General features: G+C 30.5%; 6 protein-coding genes across 8 annotated transcripts; 1 reads left to right on the top strand and 5 right to left on the bottom strand.

Moving 5' to 3' along the window:
* Positions 1-550: 550 nt before the first annotated feature.
* Positions 551-2,494, bottom strand: LOC146537631 (monocarboxylate transporter 9-like). Its single transcript, XM_085188217.1, has one exon. The coding sequence runs from the start codon at positions 2,492-2,494 to the stop codon at positions 551-553; it is 1,944 nt and encodes a 647-aa protein (XP_085044343.1).
* Positions 2,495-3,513: 1,019 nt separating this feature from the next.
* Positions 3,514-7,032, top strand: dup (chromatin licensing and DNA replication factor double parked). The gene is made up of 3 exons (XM_085188815.1): positions 3,514-4,225; positions 4,313-4,442; positions 5,166-7,032. The coding sequence occupies exons 1-3, from the start codon at positions 3,696-3,698 to the stop codon at positions 6,333-6,335; spliced, it is 1,830 nt and encodes a 609-aa protein (XP_085044941.1). The 5' UTR covers positions 3,514-3,695; the 3' UTR covers positions 6,336-7,032.
* A 603-nt stretch (positions 7,033-7,635) lies between these two features.
* Positions 7,636-10,534, bottom strand: LOC146537629 (pyrimidodiazepine synthase-like). 3 transcript variants are annotated; one of them, XM_085188818.1, is made up of 6 exons: positions 10,392-10,534; positions 9,795-9,917; positions 8,998-9,165; positions 8,765-8,925; positions 8,084-8,326; positions 7,636-7,897 (listed from the first exon to the last, which is right to left on the bottom strand). In XM_085188818.1, the coding sequence occupies exons 2-6, from the start codon at positions 9,850-9,852 to the stop codon at positions 7,766-7,768; spliced, it is 762 nt and encodes a 253-aa protein (XP_085044944.1). In that variant the 5' UTR covers positions 9,853-9,917; positions 10,392-10,534; the 3' UTR covers positions 7,636-7,765. The 3 variants fall into 3 exon arrangements, with proteins under 3 accessions (XP_085044944.1, XP_085044942.1, XP_085044943.1); XM_085188816.1 differs by lacking the exon at positions 10,392-10,534 and adding an exon at positions 10,148-10,295 and having other exon boundaries at positions 9,795-10,063; XM_085188817.1 differs by lacking the exon at positions 10,392-10,534 and adding an exon at positions 10,148-10,295.
* A 96-nt stretch (positions 10,535-10,630) lies between these two features.
* LOC146537628 (pyrimidodiazepine synthase-like) lies at positions 10,631-13,014 on the bottom strand. Its single transcript, XM_085188821.1, has 5 exons — positions 12,836-13,014; positions 12,595-12,762; positions 11,993-12,150; positions 11,187-11,432; positions 10,631-10,875 (listed from the first exon to the last, which is right to left on the bottom strand). The coding sequence occupies exons 1-5, from the start codon at positions 12,858-12,860 to the stop codon at positions 10,708-10,710; spliced, it is 765 nt and encodes a 254-aa protein (XP_085044947.1). The 5' UTR covers positions 12,861-13,014; the 3' UTR covers positions 10,631-10,707.
* A 752-nt stretch (positions 13,015-13,766) lies between these two features.
* Positions 13,767-19,134, bottom strand: LOC146537627 (uncharacterized). Its single transcript, XM_085188216.1, has 10 exons — positions 18,992-19,134; positions 18,527-18,697; positions 18,270-18,427; positions 17,950-18,189; positions 17,721-17,852; positions 16,220-16,316; positions 15,542-15,709; positions 15,042-15,196; positions 14,381-14,623; positions 13,767-13,981 (listed from the first exon to the last, which is right to left on the bottom strand). The coding sequence occupies exons 1-10, from the start codon at positions 19,032-19,034 to the stop codon at positions 13,850-13,852; spliced, it is 1,539 nt and encodes a 512-aa protein (XP_085044342.1). The 5' UTR covers positions 19,035-19,134; the 3' UTR covers positions 13,767-13,849.
* A 2,394-nt stretch (positions 19,135-21,528) lies between these two features.
* LOC146537626 (glutathione S-transferase omega-1-like) lies at positions 21,529-22,910 on the bottom strand. The gene is made up of 5 exons (XM_085188820.1): positions 22,753-22,910; positions 22,433-22,603; positions 22,196-22,353; positions 21,872-22,111; positions 21,529-21,757 (listed from the first exon to the last, which is right to left on the bottom strand). Exons 1-5 carry the CDS (start codon positions 22,904-22,906, stop codon positions 21,623-21,625), a joined length of 858 nt encoding a protein of 285 aa, XP_085044946.1. The 5' UTR covers positions 22,907-22,910; the 3' UTR covers positions 21,529-21,622.
* Positions 22,911-23,174: the final 264 nt, after the last annotated feature.

The raw sequence follows: 23,174 nt of genomic DNA, 5'->3' as shown, positions 1-23,174 counted from the left end.
ATCGGGGTATTTACATGTTGGCTTACAGCATTCGCTTGCGACATGTGGGTACACACTTTGGGGCATACTCAGCTGAATATAGTGTTCGTAATGCAAAGAAAATTCATAAAATAATGTTGATTTATTTTGATATGCAAATTAGACTTATTTAAACAGTAGACTACAGTAATTATTATTTCCTTCGTGTTTTTTTTAAGTTATGTTAAACTGACATTGATTACTGGTATGAATTGATTTATTGCGACCCTGCCGAAATTTGAGGTTCCTTTGTATTCTTTTATAATATACAAATAAGTCAAGCCTAACGCAAAGGCTGAAATAACTCCGGCATCCAAGTGTCATGCTTGCATGTCAGGAATATACTTTGCTCTAGACTTGGAGCTTATGGGTGTCTGTCAAAGCATCACAACTCACAAGTTTATAACCAGTCTATCTGATATTTTACTAATAATATATGTATAAAATTAAAAGGAGTAAGGTTTAAGAATATATTTTATGTATATATGATTTTATGACAAGAACTAAAAACACACAAAAATTATCACTCAAATTAAGATTTATTAACGGACTCGGTAACTGTCGTACATGTTTTATTTTCTTTGTCGGACATATATTTAACGGGTATCAAAATTAAGCCACCAGTCATAATAAACGCTCCAGCAACATAAAATGCTACAGAATATCCGTAAACATCTTTCAATATGCTAGCGATTGGAGTACTGATTAAGCTACCTACTCCTTGAAATAATAAAACAATACCAGTGGCGTTTGTTAAACTATCTAACCCATATAAAGATACAAGAACCATACTTCTTAAGGAAGCCACACATGATACAAAAAACCCAAAAACAAAACAGTACAAATATTGATAATATAAATTAAATATCATATGAGAAGATATAGTAGCAAGCCCTGATATAATCATAGAAAATACATATATATGTAACGGGTCCACTTTAACGGCGATAGCCCCTAATATCAATCTACCTAGTGCATTAGAAAAACCTATAACGCTTACAAACAAATTACAATGTTGCGGATCTAATCCTGCTTCTAAAGTGCTACTTTGTATAAAAACATAAGGCGTTAAGAAACCAATGTAAATTAAAAGTCCAGCCATACTTAAACATAAAAATGACTTCCTTTTTAACAACTTAGGATCCATCATGGTCGCTAGCACTCGTCTAGCAGCCGTTGTAAATATTCCTCTTCTCTCTCTTAAATCAACAGCTGTAGCAGCTCTAGATACAGCTAATTGGTATTCAAGTCCAGTTTTAGATGTAGTTGTTTTCATCATACTCTTTTGGTAAACTGGAAGCTTTTCCAGTTTTCCATCATAAAATACGTCATCTCTGTATAAAGGTCGGGACTGGGGAATATGTTGATCCCAATGACACAGCCAACCACAACAACCACTTTTCTTTGGTTCCTCTACTGAGACTGTTACTTCTATAGACCTCTTCATTTTATCCTGAACACTTGTTTTAGACATTATAGATTTTACTTGCTTCAACTGTCTAGGACTTATACCTCCCTGTGGGGCATTTGCAGTTAGTGTAAGCTTAGATACTGCTGCTGTAGACGGTCCTGGTTGAGAATCTGGGGAAATTTTGTTGTCATCCACTACTGCAGCAGCAGTTGGAAAATTTAAATTTGATGCAGCACAAAATAATCGTTCAGTGGCTGTGGGTAATAGTTCTTCTGCTTTAGTACGACCCGGTTGTACGACGGCCGTTGAAAGATTTGGTAAATACGTTACAGTACGTGTTGGATCTTCAGTTGCCGTTGCAACGGTAAAAGAAAGCAAGGGTTGAAAAGTCATTCCTAGAAAATATGTAATTCCCAGGAGACCAGAATGTAGTAAAGTTGTAGTACGCCAACCAGCCAACTTAACTAAATATGAATTAAATGGATAAAAAGACATAACTCCTACACTAGATCCACAGGTTGCTATAGCTAAGGCTAACGATCGTAGTCTTTCGAAATAAAATCCAACCACAAGACTTGCAGACATATTTATTAAGCAGTAACCGAACCCTGCAAAGCACCCATAGAATATACAAAGAGATGGAAAATTGGTCGCAAAATATGAAATGAATAAAGAAAACGAACTTAGTATAGATCCAGACATCATACATGCCCTGAAACCAAATCGGTTAATAAAAGCTGACGCTATAGGACCTGCAATGAAGTAAATTGCAACAGCTAATGAATTAATAAATGCTATTAATGGTTCAGCCACACCTAAATCATTTGAAATATCTTTTAATAAGCTCCCAAATGTAAATGATATCCCATCTAATAAACATACACTAAAAAAAGCAGCCGCGACTACTACCCATCCCCATCCTCCTTCTTGTGGTACTAAGATTTGTGCAGCAATTTCTGTTTCTTCACCACCTTCAAGATTATCAGGTCGAGTTACTATACGACTGGGTGTCAAAAGAATACTTTTTCTTGGCTCAGTTTTCACAAGAATTGGCTTGGGGCCCATTTCTATTCACATCACGATCATTTAAATTTTATATTTCAATGTATAAAAAAGTTTAATTATATCATCGCAAAAACATTATGCTATTACAAGGGTATACTTTATTTAATCAGTTTATTATTGCTTAAACATTAAAAATTAGCATAATTGAAAAGTTACATTGATACAATAAAACTCTTTATGTCATAAATTTATAAATTCTATATAGAGCTTTACAACCAAAAAGTATTGATCATAGAAGAATTTATAAAATTAGACACAATCGGTACATTTATTGTATGTATTGGCATTATGATATCAATAAATTGCCTTTGAAAGATTTGCTATTATATAATATTATATTATATTTTATTTATATTCAATTCAATAGTATATTTTTTTCGTTGTTCTCGTCATCATCATAATTATCAAAAGCCTTTCCATTGTTTCATATAAGTTTCTCACCATGGGTCACCATGAAACTCGACCTTGTATTTTCCGTTTCATCATGTTGTTCGTTGTTTAATGTTTTTATTCCTAAATTATATTAATTACCCTAGCATTCTTTTACATTCACTCTATATGGCGTGTCTATCGCTTTCTATTTTGTCTTTATTCACGGCAAATGGTATAAACCTGAGTTTATATTTGCCGATATCAATAAACTTAAAATTTAATTATAGTTACAAATGTACCAATCTTGTCTTCGATTCAATAACTTACACATTCCCAAAAGCAATATTTTATTACTGAACAGAACGTTAGTAATATAAAAAAAACAACAAAAAATAGAGCAATTCATCCGACGACATTCAAATAAAATGTATTTTATTTTTTCCTAACTTTAATATTAATATAGGGCCGATTTTCCATTATAAAAATGTTCTGTAATGAAAAATAATAAAATAGTAGACTTGATAACAAAAATTGCTGAATATTATGGTTCAAAATATTCCTGGTTTTGTTTCTATTCACCCCGCTTTATCGGTAGTCCAAATTTTATAATAATGTCAAGTCGTGTTTCTGTTATATTTCTTCATCTATTTGATTTTTTATATCTGTATTGTATTTATTTTTGACAGTGAACCGTTGTCAGAAGCAGTCAGCTCAGAAGCATCATTGTTCATTTGTACGAATTTTGGAGGGAAAACTGAGGGTTACAGTTTTATTTATTGTTTAATTATTTATAATATTAAGTATACTGTAGTGAATTTTTCGATAAACAATGTCTCAAACAACACTTACATCATTCTTTAATAGCAGAAAGAGGCCGGCAACAAATGATATAGTAAATTCAAAGAACAAAATTCCTCATATTGAACGTAATGCAGGTGATGGAGTTAAAATAGATCGCAAAAGGGCTTTACCCACTAATATTATAAATAACAATTTGAAATCGCAAAGTGAACCGATTAATAAACCAAAAATAGACATCGTTAAGAAAACCATCTCCATCGAAAAACCATCCATATCTATTAATTTGCCAGAACAAACAAAAAATTTAGGAACTTTTGCCATAAAAAGTAATGTTACAAATATTGTGAGAAATGAAAAACCCAAAAACCAAACTGTAAGCCTAGCAAGAAAAGAACTTAGCTTAGGTGACATCAGAAAGAAATTGGCTAGTAGTAGTAGGTTAGCGGAACTTCGAGCTACAGCTGACCGACTTAGTAAAGGAATTCAGCAGCTTAAAGAATCTACCGAGAAAAAGAATCTAAAAGAATTTAAGTCTATTGATGTGGATGTCCCTCAGAGGTAAGTAAATTTATAGAAAATTATTAATATATTTTAATATTTTTTTACATAGTTTGTTAATATCTTTCCTTTTCTATGTATTTTCAGTCCCAGCAAGAAGCCTATCCGTATTGAGCTTTTATCACCTGCAAAGAATATTGATTCTGAAATTAAACAACAAAGACTTTTAATATCACCAAGAAAAGTTGTAGTTAGTCCTATTAAAAGTCCCAATAAGGTTTGTTATTGTCATGTCATTAATTTACACAACACTTTAGGTGGGTTCTGTTTCTAAAGTTTTGTACCTATATGGCGGTATAGTGGGAGTCTCATTAGGTCACAACTTGCCTAAACATGATGGTGATGGGTTCAATTTTCTACTAAAATGAATTATCTTCCATTGCCTATAGTGTAAAACAAAGTTTGGTATTGAATGACACTACTCACCAAGCAATGTCTCTTAAACTGGGCAGAAAATGGTAAATACAGTGTTTTAAAACTGGGTTCCCTCTACTTTCTATATATGGAATGCAGGGTAAAACTATGAAAAGGTTGGATGATGCTATGAATATATTATAATAAGGAAATTGTAACATTTTTATACTCATTTGTTTCATGTCTACTTTCATTTTTTTTTAATTTAACTTTAGCTTAACACATTATTTAATTTATAGAAGAGTAAGCAAGTAGATCTTGTGTTAAAACATTGTTCTCCACCTTCTGTCAAGAATCCATGATACAGTATGCTGAGTGGAGGAAATAAATATCACAATAAAATGATTAATTGCTCCAGCTAGTTTTTGAACCCAATATAAACACTGCCACACTGCACCACAATGGACTTTCCTTCCACATTCATATTTTTATAATAAATTTATAATTGATTATATAGTACAAATAATACATTTATTTTTATATACATGATGGGTGTGATTGTTTGTTACATATTTTATCTTTTCAGGTACCGGCATATGTGAGACATGCTGCCCTGGCTTCAAACTCTTTGCAACTACCTCACCATTATAGATTCCTAGCTGAGTTATTCCGTGGTATGGAAACTGTGGTAGCATTACTATATAATAGAAATGAAAAAATTACATTTAACAAACTGAAGCCCTCCCTTCAGGAAATGCTCAAAAGGAGTTTCACTGAGAAACATTTAGCACAAATTAAACATCTAGTCCCAGACTTCTACAATTTTGAAATACAAAAAGCTAAAAACTTCAGTGCCAGCAATCAAAAGGAAATATTTGAGCTAGTTATATCACCAAATTTCCCTAATGATATTAAAACTATGAATCCAAGTGTTCTTTTAGAAAGGAGACGTTATTTCTATGATACACTTCTACAGTTAGTTAAAAAACATCATGCTCAATTTTTGTCTACATTGGACCCTCCAATTGAAATATCAGACAAAAAATTGGTACGTTGGCATCCTGAATTTGAACTGGAAAAAATTTCAGAAGTAGAAAGTGCCAAATTACCTGAAATGCCCAATGCTGAAAAATTCTCTTCAGCACAAGATGTGTTAGCCAAAGCTCGGGAATTGTTCAAATGTAACACTAAAATGGAAAGAGCTTTAGAAAAGCTTGCCCAAGCAAAGGCAAGAGGCTTGACAGACCAAGAAAAGGCTGTAACTGGTATTAAAGATACACCTAAAACTACTGTTGAAACTCAAACAACTAAATCTGATTTAAAACCTACAACAAGTGTTCAAATATTGAATCCTGCTCTACGCAACCTCCCAGCTTCACTGTTAGAAAAAGTTAAAGCAAAACAAGCAGCAAAAGCTTTGGAGGCTATGACCAGGTCTAGTGGAAATGAACAGAAATATCTAATATACACCAGATTGCCGGACCTTGTTCGTACATTGAGAAATATATTTGTTACTGAAAGAAAAAATGTCCTGGCATTAAATATCATACTTTCTAAATTAGACAGTAGTTTCAAGTCAAACATATCAGCAAATGATTTAAACAAAGATATTAAAATATTGTCAGAAGAGGCTCCAGAGTGGATTAAATTGCATGAAATTCGGAACACCACTTATTTAAAGTTAGATAAGAATATGGATATTAAAAGTATTATAGAAAAGTTGGAAACCATTGCAAACAAATATAAAACTGATTGAAAAATACTATAAGACTGATTAAGCATGTTAGGTTTAGTTCAGCCAAAGTTTTCAAGCCACATAAAAAATAATATACTCTTGGTAAAGGACAATCTCACTTTACTAATGTCTAAGTTATATAATTAAGAGTACAAGATGTATTAAATGTATTGTTATCATAAGTTTTTGACTTAAGATTAGTTAATGTTTTAGATTAATATTTTTTTTTATATTTAGTAATAGAAAACTAACATCAAATGATCCTTTGATTTGACATAGTAATAATATTGTGATAAAAACAATAAATCTTGTGGACATGTATATTTATAATGTATATGCATTTTGTATGACATCTATTTTGTGTTAATTTTACTTTAAAGTATTATAATTGTCTCTTTCTTCTATAATTTCGCACCTTTAGAATTATAGAGACCTTTTAAAAACATCATGTTTTGGGAAACACCAAATAAAGATGTGTACAATTAAGTTTTTGTACAAAAATTAGGCTTACTAAATCAGTTTAGACGATACACTAGTAAATGCTTCTTAAATTAATTGTTGATTTATTTATCTATATATCTTTTTTCTTTCTTAAAATTAAGGTTCTTTTTGCATTAGGTCACTATAATTCTAAAGGTGTGAATTGTATTTCTGTAGTTTTGACGAGTTGAGGTTTCTTTTTACTTTGGAGTGTTTTCGATTAAATTTTTATAAATTATATATGAGTTTCTTTTTATAATATAATATATAATGTTACTCGTTTTAAAAATGCATTTATAGTCTTCATTCTTATAAGAAGAGTCAGAGCGAATCTGCTGTGCTGTGTAAATGTGAGAGTGTAAAAATGAATATTTACACTAATAACATTCGATTTACTCAACGAATTTGAATGACACTTACTATTAACGGTATCGCTTATTCAAGGAAATGACAGGCTACAATTTATGTAAACATTTTGTCATTGTAATGTTTTTAATTCAGCTATTATTTATTAGTAAAAACTTAGGTTACTATCATAAATTTGCTGATTTCATCTTCACATATAATACTAATTTAGTTAGACATCGCAAAAAACAACCTTCATTATAAATATCTTTACAGAAATATATGTATTGTATAGAGCGTTAAAAATTTATAAAATAAATTAAACGATATTTAAGATTATTTGTTTTTTATAAAGCAAAATGAAAATTAACATATCGTTACAGAAGAATAAAATTTATTAAAAAATAAATTACTATATAACAATGTTAATATAAAGTTATTAAAATTATTGGTGTTTAAATAATGATAGAAAGCGAAATAAAGGAAGACGTACTTTGGAACTATAGAAACAAAAACATTTTTTTTCTCTTTAATGTTATATATTCAATTCAAAATATAAACACATATTGTTGAATAGTTAAAACACATAGACACATCATATGAAGGTGCCTTTACAATTTTATAACTTAATGTTGATTAAGAAGTTCATAGTTTGGGTATCCAGCTATGTAACCTTTGAAGAATTCAACCAAAATATTAGCCGGTACTAAGTATTCACTTACTACCGGGTCTTGGAACATTCTGCTAATGTATTCAACCTGAAAAATGGTAAATTACGTATGAAGAAAATTATAATAATCATAATATTTACTTATTTCTGCTTTGTCCATTTAATTTTGCCTAAATTTTAAATAATTACTGACTCCTTTTTCAAATTAAAAAAAAGAAATATACATTATAAAATGAAAAGTTAGTTTAAATTATAAAAAAAGATATATACTAACCAGATGCTTATACTTGGCTGGATCAATATTTAATCTATCGTCAAAATCTTTAATGGCATCAATTTTTTCAAGCCACGGCCAGATCATGTAGTCGGCGTACCCGGGTTCATTGCCACTCAAAAATGGCGTCCCTCTGCTTATAATCTGTTCTTCTAAGATTGATAAAGATTTGTAGTAAGCATTAACAACATCCGCATTAATGGAATCTGGAGCTTTCAGCACTTTGAAGAATATTGCGTGAACCTTAAAAAATAAGTACATCATTTAAAATTCTAAATTTAATAATATACATTACCGCTACACTATTACGGGGACGTTTCCTTTGGTAAACCGTTCATTAAAATATTTTTTAAATTTATTTTATATAAGTATGTTGTGTGCAATGTACTCTACATTGCTGTCCAGTCCATTGGGGCCAGTCGTAGTGCAGGGGCACAAGCGTGTGATTAAACACTACAGGTTGTGGGTTCAATTTCTACTCGAGAAAATGAAATATTTAATATTTTAAATTTCTTTGCCCTGATGTTGAGAATTGAGATACGCCGCTCAACGAGCAATGCCTGCAGAAGTCGGCGGAAAGTGTCGTAAACACAGGCCCCCCGTGCTTACCCGGCTACATACGGGATACAGCATGAAGCTGAAAAAATAATACTTATATAGATAGATAGATAGGATACATACCGCTCCCATAGTAGTCTCAACAAGAATTTTGTCAAAAGCCCTCTTGACTGGATCTTTAGGTAATAAAGGTCTTTGTGGATACTGTTCATCTAAATATTCAACTGTTATAAGACTTTCGTATATAGCCACATCTTCTTTTACTTCTAATGATGGCACTTTAGCTAAAAAGAAAAAAACATTTAAATAATTTTAAATACATTTTATATTTAATTTCGCATAGTAATTAAAATGACCTAGAGGGCTTTTTCTAGTTAGCCATTCTGGTTTTTCTACCAGGTCAATGTTCACAATTTCATAGTCGATCTGCTTCGCGTTGAGGGCCAAAATGGTACGTTGTGCGTAGGGACAATAGCGCATATTGTATATACGTAATTTGCCATTGTACGGAGGGAGAGCATCACCTATAAACAAAAAAATATTAAAAATAAGTAACAAATTAAGTAATTTGAAAAGTAAGCATTACGATTGCCTTCTTGCTACCTAAGTACTATATACATTTGTTTTTGAGTTAATAAGATGTGTGAAAAGTATTTTTATTATTTGATCTTTTCTTTTTTTTTTGTTAAAACTTTTTGCATTATTGTTAATTACAACTTCACAAGTATGACCAAAAAAAAATTTAGTTTTGTATGTAAAAAATCACCCTAAAATATATATATTTATTAATTTAGATATATATACTTCAGTATTTATAAATACGCTTAATAATAACAGTATTCAAATTAGTATAAATTATGCGTAGGGTCTAAATCATGTAGGTTATAAGGTAAGTAGCTATGTCTCTTGAAATTCTATCTACTTAAATATTAGTAATTTAAAGAAGTTAGAATAGCAATAAACAAAGGAATAATTTTAAATATATTTTCATAAATATGTCTCTCCAAGACGAATTTTACAATTTACAAATTGATTTTTTTTTTTCAATTTACAAATACTAAAAATAATCTTTGTGTATCTACTTAATCGTTAATTAGTACAATCAAAAAATGGTAAAACAAATTGAAACAAAGAAAACATATGTCATACTAACCTCTCTTTAAGTGTTTCGAGTTAAAGTTGATTTTTCCCTTTATTGCGTTAGAAGCCATGTTTCTATACGGTAAAATGTATTCCAATATCTGGGCGACTGGAGCCAGTACTTTATAAGATGAAACTAGAACGTGCATTGCAAAAGTTAAGGTTGATGTTATCATTGTTTTATTTTTATCATACACAAATATTCTGTAAATTATCACAGTGACTTTGCATCAATCGATCAAGCTCATTCGACCATTTTACAAATTTTTGATAGTGGAAAACCTATAAAGATATTTTAATAACTCAGTACGTGTTGTTTAATTTTTATATCATGCGTTACAAGTTGTTTTTACAAGAATTACTAACATAAACAGACAGATGTTTACATAATTGAATTTTACATTTGATCAGAAACACGTGTTAGTAAACGGATTGACAGCGTTTGCAGTTTACCGTGTTTGTAGTACATAATTAATGTCAAGGTTACAAAAAATATTCTATAAGATACTCTCAGCAATTATAAATATTAGGCAGAATATTATAGATAAACAACGAATACGTGATAACGAATAGGATTCGAGTGTTTTCGATAAATGTATCATATACCTACTAATAGTTTTTATTACTAATTGATGCCTACTAATTGATTTTAATGTTTTTTTGCAATTATGAGTTTAATACGATGTGTTAAAAAGCCACAAAACTTTTAACATCTATACCTATAATAAAGTCTGATTAAAATAACATACTGCATAAACAGAAACAGATAAGGGAAAACCACAGATAAGTGTCGTAAACAAGTGGTTGGTGACAATATTATTAACATATAATTAAAATAAAACAAATGGCTGAAATTATACTTTTATTGCACATTCAATGTACTAAATAGAAATGTTAATTGTTCAACAATATGAAAATATAAAATTTTATTCCTTCTTCTTTCTGGGGCGCATGCAACAGACAGCACTTGTATCCAACATGTTATAGTTAGCATCACCCTTTACACGAGATTCTGTAAACTTAGCATGAGTATCGGGGGCCAAGGCATAAGATTTGACAGCTGGTACATTGCGCATTGCTTCTATGTAGCTTACCTAAAAATTTAAATTTTGTTTGTTTAACAATCCACCAAATTTGTGAGTACATGTTGAGTGAAACAACCTAGCAATTTGTTACCAGAATGGTGAAATGAAAACAATTTATCCAAATCCCCGATAGTAATAAAACCCAAAACCGTTGCATTTGCAGTCAGACACATTACTGCTGCACTGCATTATATAATTAGATTAAGGCTGTTATTTATTTTAGTATTAATATTATGATTTCTTCATACATTAAATTATAAATAAAATATTATTTAAAAGTACAAACCTTAATTATATAAAATAATGATATTTTCACTCACCAGCACTCCATATTTATCTTTGTCGATGGCAAAATCAGCCTGACCTAGTAAAGGAAGAGCTTCAAATCGTTCCAAAAATGGCCAAATGGTGTAATCAATTAATCCTGGTTCCTCACCATTCAAATATTTTGATCCACGTGATTCTAGTTCCTTTTGTAAGAGTTCAAGCCCTTTGTGGTAATTTTCAACCATATTAGGCTGGAGGGCTGCAGCATTAAAAGCTGCAGTATAATATGCTGATTGAGCCTGGACAGAAATTTATACTTTTGTATCATTATAAAATTAACCAGCCTGCTTATGTATGTTTTTATAGCTTCATGCTATATACTGTATATAACAGGTTAGGCAGAGTGCACCTACTGTTAAGACACATTGCCATTCCCCATGCACTGCCACATAATGTATTTGAACCAGAGTAAGAAAATCACATTAAATAGTTCTGAGTGGGACACAAACTCACAGAAATGCGTCTTATCAGTAGAGTGGAGAAACTCAATACCAAAGAACAAAACTAAATCAATATTAGAAAGGAAGAGGGATATCACACCTACAACTATCGCGTTTATCAGATGCTATGCTTACATTATATATAGCTATTGCTCCTGCAATAGCTTCATTTTAAAATTTATTTTAACTATGTATATAGTTATTCAAGCAAACATTAGAGTACTACAGCAATAGGATTTAGCAACATAATATATCTAACACCCTGGGTAGTTTTATTTATTATGAATTACCTCTGACAAAAGAACAGGAAAGATGATTTTTAACATCAAAGAAACAAATATATATAAAATAAAACTTACACCAGCAAATTGCTCAACTAGCATTTTATCTTGAGCTCTTTTCAATGGATCTGTTGGTTGCAGTGAAATTTCAGGGTACTTTTCATCCAGATAATAGTTAATGATATTGCTATCAAAGATTCCCTTCCCTTGTTCATATTCTAAGGCTGGTACAGTTCCTATTATATAAAATAAAATAATATATTACTAATGATAATGATATTATCATAGTAGCAGACCATGTACAAATATGTTAATGGTAATAAAATTTTACAATGTTTACTTTCTATATGAAAAAACTAAAGGAATAATAAAGGCCTGCTTATATACAATTTTAAAATGGCACTAGAAGAATAATTTCAAAGATTGGTTTTGGTAGAGAATAGCTTGGACCGTGAAGGCAGATAACAATGTGCATTTATAATGGACCATATATATATATATATATATATATATATATATATATAAAAACAAATCTTAACATACAATTTTTATAGCCCCAGGGCCTTTGTTTATTTAGTTGTCATTTATTATTTTAAAAATAAATTCGTTGATTGTTTTACATAAAGTTAAAACTTAAATGAAATAATGAAGTTGAAATGATTCAAAATCAAAGAACTAACCTTTGGGGCTGTAGTTAAAAATCCATTCCGGCTTGTGATCCAAATTAATAAACACTAAATCATATTGAATATTTTTCGCATTTAAAACAAGAACACTCCTTTCGGCATAAGGACAAAATCTCATTGCAAATAAGCGCAACTTTCCATTATAAGAGGGTAATTCATCACCTGAGAAAAAATATTCGTAGTCTGATTTATGTATATTTCAATTTATAATAAAGAAATATTATTAAAAACTTACCAGATTGCAAATGTTTTTCCGACATTTTTAAACTTAAATCACAAAAATTGGATTTACTTTAGCACAAGCTTTATAAAAGAAACAAAAGAAACCGGCTTTTTAATGGGTTGATTTTTCGGTCACAGAGAAAATATTCTGGCAGTGTCACGTTTAGAAATAGAAACAGGAAAGAGATGATATTTGGGCAGTTACTGAGTTAAAAAATATTTTTTGAATGAAGTGAACTATAAATATTGAACCACAGATTAAAATAATATATTAAAATAAAGAATAAAAATAATAGATAGACTTCAAGAATCAAGAAGTAATGTTGATGAATTGTGGGAACGGGTGTGAAACACGAAGTAAACAATGCACTATCGAAAATAGTACATTGGTTTAGTGTAACTTACTAAATTAAATAATAAAAAAACAAAATAGTAAATTTTAAGAACAGCTAACACAATTTTTTTAAAGTTGATGTACTCTTGCATGGTAGAATAATGAAGTGAAAGAAGAAAGCATGTTAGGATTTTATGATCCTAGCATGCCTAAAAAGATTTAAAACTTTAGAGAGTAGAATTTTCTTATGTATGGTAGTTAGTAAAATTAATACTATTTTTACTATACTCTAAAGTTTTAAAAGATAAATGTGTGTGTGTGTGTGTTTGCAGGATATAATTTTTCAAATAACCACTTTCAATGTACCTTCGTACCTTACTCTTACGGACATTTGTATTACAACTTTAAAAGGTAATATACGTACAGTACAGTCAAGAAGTCGTGGCCGTCCTGATGTAAGGCTACTTTTTTCACGATATCCTATTTGTATTACCTAAGTAGTAATATCCTATTGAGCTTATTTTTTCTAATAATTAAAATGAAATTCAATTACTAATAAAGAAAATGATTAGGTTTGATGGTCTAATAGTTTTAATAAAAACACATAATGTAGTTATACGCACTTAACAAAATATATTTTATAAATAATATTATATATATTTACAGAATTTTAAATATTTTCTTATTTTTAGTTTATAGAGAGTACAATAAATCATAATTAGGCTTGCGAACTGCATATCCTTTGTAGAATTCACCCATTATATGTGGAGGTACCCCGTACTGACTTACTAAAGGATCTTTATACATATTCTGGATGTATTCAGCCTGAAACGAAACAAAATTATTTTATAGTAGACATACAGTTCCAGTCAACTTTTTGTATGAATGCTTTTAAATAAAATATGTAGGTGCAGAATCATCCAAATAAATTATTTGAATATATTGGTATCAGGAACTTAGAGTTCCGTTTCCGTTCCCGATTAAGATACTTCCGTTTCTTACTTTCTATGTATAAGTCAACACAGCGCCTTGCCTTGTTGCCAGAGCGAGGAAATTGAAATATTAAATAGTTAATTCTCCCGGGTGGGAATTGAACCCATAACCGTCGCGTTTGCAATCGGGTGCTTGTGCCCCTCCGCCATTACGGCTTCAATTGGTATCATCGGATTAAAAAATTTATTTTTAGTCTTAATGCATTTGACGTAAGTTTTCCATATTACTTACCAATAATTTAAATTTAGGAGCTTCTATCTTTAGTGTGGGGTAGATATCTACGAAGGGCATAATGCGCTCGAACCACGGCCAGATCATATAATCTGCGTATCCGGGTTGATTTCCGCCCAAGAATTTTCCACCGCGTTTTATAATCTCATCTTGTATAATAGACAACGTTCTATGGTAGCTCTTCACTAGTTCATCATTAACGGTTTCTGGTTTTTTAATAGTTTGATAAAAGATATTTTGAATCTGAAACATAATGTTAAAAATAATTTAATAAAATATAATTATGTTGAATCTGACAGACATTGATCTTTTATTTATATACCAAGAGTGAGTATATTGTTCCCTTTTTATGAATGGTAGAAATGTAAATAGAATTCATTGCAGGCAGGCAGGAGGGAACCTAGTGTTAAGGCACTTCTTTCTCCATTTTCCGCTGAATTCTGGAGCCATTGCGTGTTGAGTAGCAGAACTCGACGCCGCGCTTTGCCTCGATTTCAGAGCGAAGAAATGAAAATATAAATTGAAATTTCATTTTATAGAGGTTTGCATAAAAATAACGGCATAAATACACGCTTTTAACAGATTTTACAAGTATTATAAACAAAAAAAAAGTTTATTTGCAAATCGAAAAAAGAAAAGAAGTTAAAATAGGAAATCTTACCTCTTTCTGTATCTCTACAATGATTCTATCATATGCTTTTAACAGAGGGTCTTTCGGGAATAATGATTTTTCTGGAAATACGTCTTCCAGATAGTCAACTATGGGCAGGCTTTCAAAAACGCGTGCCTCTCCAATTTCCAAAATGGGGGTCATGCCTGAAAATTTTTAGAGAATTTTTTTTATTTTATGTAAAAAATGCTTTTTTCTGTATTTTTTTTAAATTATGCCTGTTTTTATGGCTATTTGAATTAAAGAATCCAAGTATGCTCATATATATAGCTAATTAAAATAAAATAAATTTCCATCAACATCAACTTTATTTTGACTAAATTACTACTTTTATTGAAAAGGAAAGAAATATATTTACTATTGTGTTAAAATCAAGATTACAATACGAGTATAATATTATTTATATTATTTTATCATAACATTATTAATTAACTTTTACAGACTAAGATTATTATCCCTAGGCGTACAAAAGTATATAAAAAAATAATTACCAGTTGCAGTTTTCTTGGTGATCCATTCTGGTGGATTGGACTGGTCAATGTTGTACACTTCAAAGTCTAGGTTCTTCGCGAGCAATGTGTATATAACACGTTCGGTAAATGGACAAAAGCGCATATTGTAGAGGCGGATTTTGTCTGATTTGGGCGGTTCAGGATCGCCTGTAACACCAAAATGGTTTAAACTGGTGGAGTATATTTAACATTTTCTACTAAAATCAATTTTTATTTATTAAGGACGTCTTTTTAGGTTCACGCTTTGTCCCTCGCGTAGCAGGATAGCCTAGTGTTATGACACCGCATTCTTCGCTTTCCGCTAGAATTTGGGATATCGTATACTAAATGGCGGAACTCAACGCAACACTTTGCCTACCAGAACAGAGAAATGAAAATAATTTATTCTCTTGAGCATGGATTGAACCCTCAACCTCTGACCAGTACTGCGTCAGGATGGCCTTGTAAAGAATAACGAAATATTCCAGCACATTTAAAAAACACAATTATAGAATATTACAATAAAAGAAAAACTTCTTAATTAATTAAAAAAAATCATCAAGAAATAAAATCAACACTTTAGTTCCACTAAATTTACATAGAATACTCAAATATTATTATTATATTGTTATTTAATTGTCAATCGGACAAAATGTAAACAAAACACTGTGTACTAACCTTTTTTCAAATTCGGTGTGTTAAAATTAATTTTCCCCATATTGGTGTAGTTGGCAGCAGTATTACAAGTCAACTGAGGCCTACACTTACTATGACGCTATTAATATGCATCTGAAAAAGACGACATGCTGGCGATAATATGGCGAACGATATCATGAATTTGCCTTAGTATCCATGATTATTTTATTTTTGTAATACCCACTGCCTTTTGATAATGATTGAGCAAAAATGCCTTGTAATGTTCATATACTGATAAGCGTGAAACTGATGAGGCACGGTAAATATTTGTTTTATGTTTAAGGTATTTTACTTAGCAGGATAATTATACGACGAATAAACCAGTCGAATTTAATATTAGACAGTAATTTAATATTTATAAATAAACCAAATAAATTTATTTATAAATAAAATAGTTGTTGTGATTGTAATGGTAATACTTTAAATAATGAAAACCATAATACTCATATATGAAATTTTCTACGTTTTTAAATTTGCGATTTCCCGTATCAAATAGACAAATACTTGATAGACTTACTTAGAGCAAGTTTCGGTCATAAAAAAACATTACAAATGCTTCTTGGTAAAGAACAAGGCTTATATCTGGCCTTAAAACCTGTAATAATTTTCATTATATATTTAATTAAATATTTATCATTATATTTTCTAATTACATAATAATTGGATTAATTGCTTACATAATAAATGGATCCACTTACATATCTAATCTTTACTAAACGAATGATGTTACAACATTGATATGTTTACTTTAATGAATTAATATTTCTTTAGCTTTCGAAATGTCGAAAATATAAAAAATTCAAAATTTTAGATAGAATACTAGATAAGACATAATCAACATTGCCATAGAAGCCATAGTACAATGTTTATGCTGGAATAAATGCTAATTCATCATCATTTCTACTGCTGGACATAGGCTTCCTCCAATGATCTACATGACGATGTGTTTTGCGCTGCTGGCATCTAGGGTCTCCCGGTCACTTTGACCAACTAGTCCACCTATTGGGAAGCCTGCCCCCTTGGCGTCATCGGGTTGGTGGCCGCCACTTCATGCTTGTCGGTTACTGATGCCAGTCCTATATATTGTATCATGTTATCTTTCTAAGAACTTATAAGTACCCACATCTATTTACGGCTCTATAATGAGACGATTTAAATATAATATATTTAATTTATATAGTTTTTTTTATATTAATAAGGTAAAATGTTTATATTTAAATATTTTATATTATGCTCTACATTATATTATAACTGCATACGTATTAAAATAATATAAATATATAATAATTGTTGCCTTAAATAAAAATGTATCAAGAACTGACTCGAGAAGTGACTATTTTTTTATGAAAATTTATTAGAAAGGATATTTGGAATAAATAGTAAATTACGTTTGAATTAATGAAATTTTATTTACATATAATATAAAATTAAATTTAAAAACTAAAATAGGTGACATAAAAATATTTTTTAAAATATTTTATTATTTATCTTCAGGGAGACTGGAGTAGTCGGGGTCATATGTTATATATCCCTTATAAAACGCCTTCATCGCATGTTCTGGTACTAAATATTCAGTTATAATTGGATTTTTGAGCATGTCGTCGATGTACTTCGTCTAAAACAGAAAATAATTTAAATTAATATTTTTAGTGTGATTATTACAGATATTAAAATATTTCTCTATTCCATTTTTTTAGAAATATAATACGAACCAATATCTTAAACTTAGGGTCAATGCGGAACTTGTCGTGGACGTCTTGTAAAGCATACATTCTCTGAAACCAGGGCCAGATCATGAAGTCAGGGTAGCCTGGCTCGTTACCACCTAAGAATTTTGTTCCGCGTATTTGCAACTGCTCTTCGAAAAATGATAATACTTTATGGTAATCATTAAGTACAGACTCCGTAACTGATTCTGGTGTTCTTAAAGCTTTGTAAAAGTACGAAACAACCTAAAAAAATAATATATAAATTTCCTTAATAAAATGTGGAGTACAATTTGTATTAAAATTTTAAAAACCAAAATTCATACCGTTCTGTTAGCTTCTACAATAATTCTGTCTAAAGCTCTACGGAACGGATCTTTTGCCATTGTCGGCTTTTCCGGGAACAATTCTTCTAAATAGTCAACTGTTACGAGACTTTCATATACATAATGGCCTTCTTTTGCTTCTATTACTGGTATAGTACCTAAGAAAAAGAAATATATTAATTTCTTTACTTTACCATATAAAAAAAAATAGTAAGAGTAATTTAAAAAAAAACAAGTTTGAATATATATAATCTTACCGAAAGGGTTTATTTCATTTAACCACTCGGGCTTTGGTTTGAAGATTTTGACATTTACAATTTCAAAGTCAATTTTTTTTGCGAGTAAAGTCAGGGCAGCGCGTTGTGAGAAAGGACAGTATCGCATACCGTACAAACGTAGCTTGCCATTGTATGGTGGCTTAGGATCACCTGTTAATAAAATGTATGACGAATTAACATAAAAAAATATATATTTGTATAGTAATAAAATTATATTTTTTATAATACCTATTTTTGACTAATGAAAAAAAAATTCTTTCATCTATTAAAAATACGTGCTAAGAACATTAAATATTTGCTGTTGTACAAATTTTCCACCATAACATAAGCTTGATTTCATATCATGTTTTTTTAAATTTATTGCTATGATAAAATATTTTATCATAGCAACAATAACTATAACGTAATATACATGTAAATACAAACATAGTTATTTAAACTAACCTTTTTCATGGTGCTTTGGATTAAATGAAATCTTAGGGGCCATTTTGATACGTCCGTAGGTTGCACTATTAACGAGAAACTGGCTGGACCAGTATGCATGTATAATATATTTATAAGTGTAAGTTTTACGGTAGGTATATAAAAGGTTGGTTTATGTGTGTGTTTTGTATACATACAGTAGGTTCTTGGCATCGTGATTAATTAAATTGCTTGCAAATTAACTTGCACTTGCACCATGGATTCCCCTTAGAATGACTATGCAATATATAATGTTCATATCATCCTACAATAAAGCGGAAAAATGCGACGAATAAATGTTATAGATAATCATGATAGATTAAAAAATATTATTATTTGTATTAAATATATCATTAGACGCTAGTCGTGTTGCAGGGGCATTAGCGTGTAAATAATAAAGTAAATGTAATAGGCTGTGGGTTCGATTCTTACTCGAGGAAATAAAATATTTAATGTTTCAATATTTTATTGGTCGTATCGAGGCAAAGCGACAAAGTCTCTAGAATTCAACGATAACTGGGAAGCGGAGTGTCATAACACTAGGCTTTCTCAGCCCACCCTGCCAAATGCGTAAGCATCGTGAGGCTATAAAAAAAGTTCTGAAAAAAAATATATTTTGAAGTCAGGAAATTGATACAATAAAACGAACACACGATATTCTTCTTAAGTAGTTCCATTTCCATCTAGATGTTTCATTGTAAATATCTAAATATGCTAATTGGCGTTACGTAAACTCGAAAAATAATTTTTGAGAGTAAAAGACAAATGACTTGGCATAATTTGTCGTCAAGTAACTATTATAATAGCACGTTCCTTGTATGAAATGAGATATGTGAATATATTAATTCTAAATTTTTCCTTAAAATATTATTCCACGCTACAATTAGCCGTTGGAGATGGAAATTTAACCCATGAGGCTCTATATAAAGGAATTATTGCATTCATAAACATGAAACTGGTTTACGGTCTACTCGCTAATTACATGCAAAAAACAGCGGGGAATCCATTTATCTTCTCTTGTTTTTTTTTCGTTAGGATAATTTTTATATAATACTAGCGGACGCGCGCAGCTTCGCCCGCTTATTTGCACTTTTAGAGGTGAATCCTGATAAACCATGAAACACGTGTTCAATGAAATAATTTTAAGAGTTTAAATTTCAAATCGGCGATTTAAAAAAAAATCCATACAAACTTTCAACCCCAAAAACAACCCCTTAGAAGTCGAATATTGCAAATTCCCGTCTTAGCGAGCATCTACGTCCTATAAATAACTCTTATGCAAAATTTGAGATTCCTAGCACATGTAGTTTCTGAGATTTCGTGATGAGTGAGTGACCTTTCGATTTTATATATATAGACTAGAGAACCGCTCGCGGCTTCGCCCGTAAGTACTGTACAATTATTTATTTTCTCATCTGAATTACCTTCATGGCTTAATGACATTGTCATTTTAAAGACAATATTCAATACATTGACAGCCAAAGTTTCAGTTAATTGATTATTTATGAACGATTGAATTAAAAGACTAAATGTTAAAAATAGTTTGATAAAATACTATAGTGAAAACTGCATGTAAATCGGCATAATCATTTCTAAGAATAGCGTGAAAAAAAAGCAAACAAACAGACAAAAATTTAAAAATCGTGGTTTCGAGTTCTTTTACATTATTATAGGCAGAGGGAACCTAGTGATCGATTAGACTCTCCATTCCCCATTTTCCATTGAATGGAGGAGGCATTACTACGCAAATATAGTTTATAAAACAAATGTAAAAAAATCTGTAGGACATAATATTTTTATTTAATATTATTCACTTTTTTTTTATTGTATGCAATAAATGATTAGTCATATTTATTCGTCGGAATAAATTCATTTAGACGAAGTCAGAATGACGTCATCATGTAAACTGAATATGTGGTACACCTACCAATGGTTGGTGTAAATTACTGCCGAGTCATCGTGCTGGCAACGTCCTCATTGAAGGCTACAGATATTTTTATTACAAATATCGGCCGGCTGGTGGCTTCGCGTGCTTAAATTACTCTATAGTATATTTACTAAATTACATTTGTATTATGATAACGTTGAAAACTAAAACTTCAGCCCATCGGATAACGACTAAATACTTGAAATTGTTAAGCCGTCGATGAGATTTTTGATCTCTTCAAATCCGATTAAATTTAACCAAGGTATTTTTTAGAAGTCAGGCTTACGGCTTAAGCCCGTCAAGTTCTTCAAATCTTGTACAAAAAGGGAAATTAATTAGTTGACTACAATCATAGGATGCTGAAGCTTCAAGAATCTAAATATTGCTATTTTAGCTTAGGAAGAGTTTATTCGGGGCAGAGTTTAAAATTATATTTGAACTGAGTAGTATTGTTGTACAGAGAATTCAATGAGATATAAACATTTATTGTGTCATACATACACTTTCATCTGCAATAACAGACCAGCTTTTTCCGTAATGTAGAAAGTTACAGTTATAAAGGTAAAGGTGAATTTCAATAAAAGATGAGAAGTATGTTTTTTTGTTTTATTATGTTATTTTTAAGCTACGAAAATAAATAATTATAATTCAAATATAAAATATTACATAGTATTTTTTATAATAAATCACTTGTCTTCAGGAATAACGGAGTAGTCGAGATCATATGTTAAATATCCTCTATAGAATTCTATCATAGCGTGTTCAGGTACGTAATATTCCTTAACAATTGGATGATTAAGCATATCTTTGACGTATTTCGTCTAAAACAAAAAAAAAACAATTATGAAATGTCTGGTGGTTATAATAATACAAACTGAGTAGATTTGAGTTGCCATAAAAAATATTTTTACTTGAAAATCTGATTAAATACAAACCAAAATCTGAAACTTCGGGTCAATACGTAGTTTAATATGTATATCTTTCAAGATATGCATCCTCTCAAACCAGGGCCAGATCATGAAATCGGGGTAGCCTGGTTCATCGCCTCCTAAGTATTTTGTACCACGGCTTTGCAGGTGCTCTTCAATGAATGATAAAACTTTATGATATTCTTCAAGGACTGACTCTGTGATGGATTCAGGCGATCTCAGTACTTTATAGAAGTAGGTGATAACCTGGAAATATATGTAATGTTATTGTTTCTATTTTAAAATAATTTATTATATATATAATAACAGAATAATATTAAATATGCCAACCGTTTTATTAGCTTCAACAATGATTCTGTCTATGGCTCTTTGGAAGGGATCTTTCGCCAACGTCGACCTTTCAGGATATGCCTCTTCCAAGAATTCTACCGTTACAAGACTTTCATACACATACTGGCCTTCCTTCGCTTCTACTACTGGTACGGTACCTAAATAAAAAATATATTTATAGCATTTCTACATTACTGAAAAATAATAATAGTAGTTATTAAAATATTAATCACTTACCGAAAGGATTTATTTCGTTCAACCATTCTGGCTTTGGTTTGAAAATTTTAACATTAACAACTTCAAAGTCAAGTTTTTTGGAGAGTAAAGTTAGAATGGTACGATGTGCGAAGGGACAGTACCGCATACTGTACACGCGTAGCTTGCCATTGTATGCCGGCTTAGGATCACCTGTTATAAAAACCAAAAAAAATTATAGTATAAATATTTATTAATACTATGATTTTTTTTAATTATTTTAAAAAAAATAGATCGTATATAAATAAAAACAATTTATTTGATAATATCACACAAACAATAATTAAATAATAATAACTGACCTGTCTGGTGATGGTATTTGTTGAAAGCAATTTTAGGAGCCATTTTTCGATACAGCCGCACGTTAGGCGATGAGTAAGCAACTGACTCTACGAACACTTTACGCGTAATATAAATAGGTAAAGTATGACAGGCAATTTTAGCTGGTACTAACATGATAACACAGTGATAATAATGTCGTCCTTAACGAAAATACAATCACACTGAACATTACAAACAAACATTTTTTCAAATGATTGTGCATAGATGAACGCGATCACCAGTCGTGATTATACGACTTACGAGTGCAAAGATGACTAGTAATAATTTCCTTACTTTCGTCTATCTATCGCTAGTCGGAATAACTTACGACGAATAAATGTTACAAGCATATTTTAATAATAGAACTGAAATCGCCATAAGTGATTGTTTTAGATATCTTTGA

Source organism: Heliconius melpomene, chromosome 7, assembly GCF_056956725.1.
Source record: "Heliconius melpomene rosina isolate 202511_hmr_F chromosome 7, ASM5695672v1, whole genome shotgun sequence".
In the NCBI taxonomy this organism is placed as follows: Eukaryota; Metazoa; Arthropoda; class Insecta; order Lepidoptera; family Nymphalidae; genus Heliconius; species Heliconius melpomene.
The sequence above is the reverse complement of the archived record's forward strand: the minus strand, read 5'-3'. Positions and strand labels throughout refer to the sequence as shown.

Coding starts and splice junctions, on each gene's coding strand:
- LOC146537631 (XM_085188217.1), bottom strand. CDS start 2,494: ATGGGCCCCAAGCCAATTCTTGTGAAAACTGAGCCAAGAAAAAGTATT.
- LOC146537629 (XM_085188816.1), bottom strand. CDS start 9,957: ATGATAACATCAACCTTAACTTTTGCAATGCACGTTCTAGTTTCATCT. Junction 8,926..8,997: donor AACTAGAAAAAGCCCTCTAG/GTCATTTTAATT, acceptor TTTTCTTTTTAG/CTAAAGTGCCATCATTAGAA. Junction 8,327..8,764: donor TTGAGACTACTATGGGAGCG/GTATGTATCCTA, acceptor TTATTTTTTAAG/GTTCACGCAATATTCTTCAA.
- LOC146537628 (XM_085188821.1), bottom strand. CDS start 12,860: ATGTCGGAAAAACATTTGCAATCTG. Junction 11,433..11,992: donor TAGTTGAGCAATTTGCTGGT/GTAAGTTTTATT, acceptor ATTTCTGTCCAG/GCTCAATCAGCATATTATAC. Junction 10,876..11,186: donor AAGATAAATATGGAGTGCTG/GTGAGTGAAAAT, acceptor TTAAATTTTTAG/GTAAGCTACATAGAAGCAAT.
- LOC146537627 (XM_085188216.1), bottom strand. CDS start 19,034: ATGGCCCCTAAGATTTCATTTAATCCAAAGCACCATGAAAAAG. Junction 18,428..18,526: donor AAATGAAATAAACCCTTTCG/GTAAGATTATAT, acceptor TCTTTTTCTTAG/GTACTATACCAGTAATAGAA. Junction 16,317..17,720: donor CCAGTCTCCCTGAAGATAAA/TAATAAAATATT, acceptor GCATATTAATAG/CGTCATAGTAAGTGTAGGCC.
- dup (XM_085188815.1), top strand. CDS start 3,696: ATGTCTCAAACAACACTTACATCATTCTTTAATAGCAGAAAGAGGCCG. Junction 4,226..4,312: donor GATGTGGATGTCCCTCAGAG/GTAAGTAAATTT, acceptor ATGTATTTTCAG/TCCCAGCAAGAAGCCTATCC. Junction 4,443..5,165: donor CTATTAAAAGTCCCAATAAG/GTTTGTTATTGT, acceptor TTATCTTTTCAG/GTACCGGCATATGTGAGACA.
- LOC146537626 (XM_085188820.1), bottom strand. CDS start 22,906: ATGTTAGTACCAGCTAAAATTGCCTGTCATACTTTACCTATTTATATT. Junction 22,354..22,432: donor GAACGAAATAAATCCTTTCG/GTAAGTGATTAA, acceptor TTTTTTATTTAG/GTACCGTACCAGTAGTAGAA. Junction 22,112..22,195: donor TTGTTGAAGCTAATAAAACG/GTTGGCATATTT, acceptor ATATATTTCCAG/GTTATCACCTACTTCTATAA.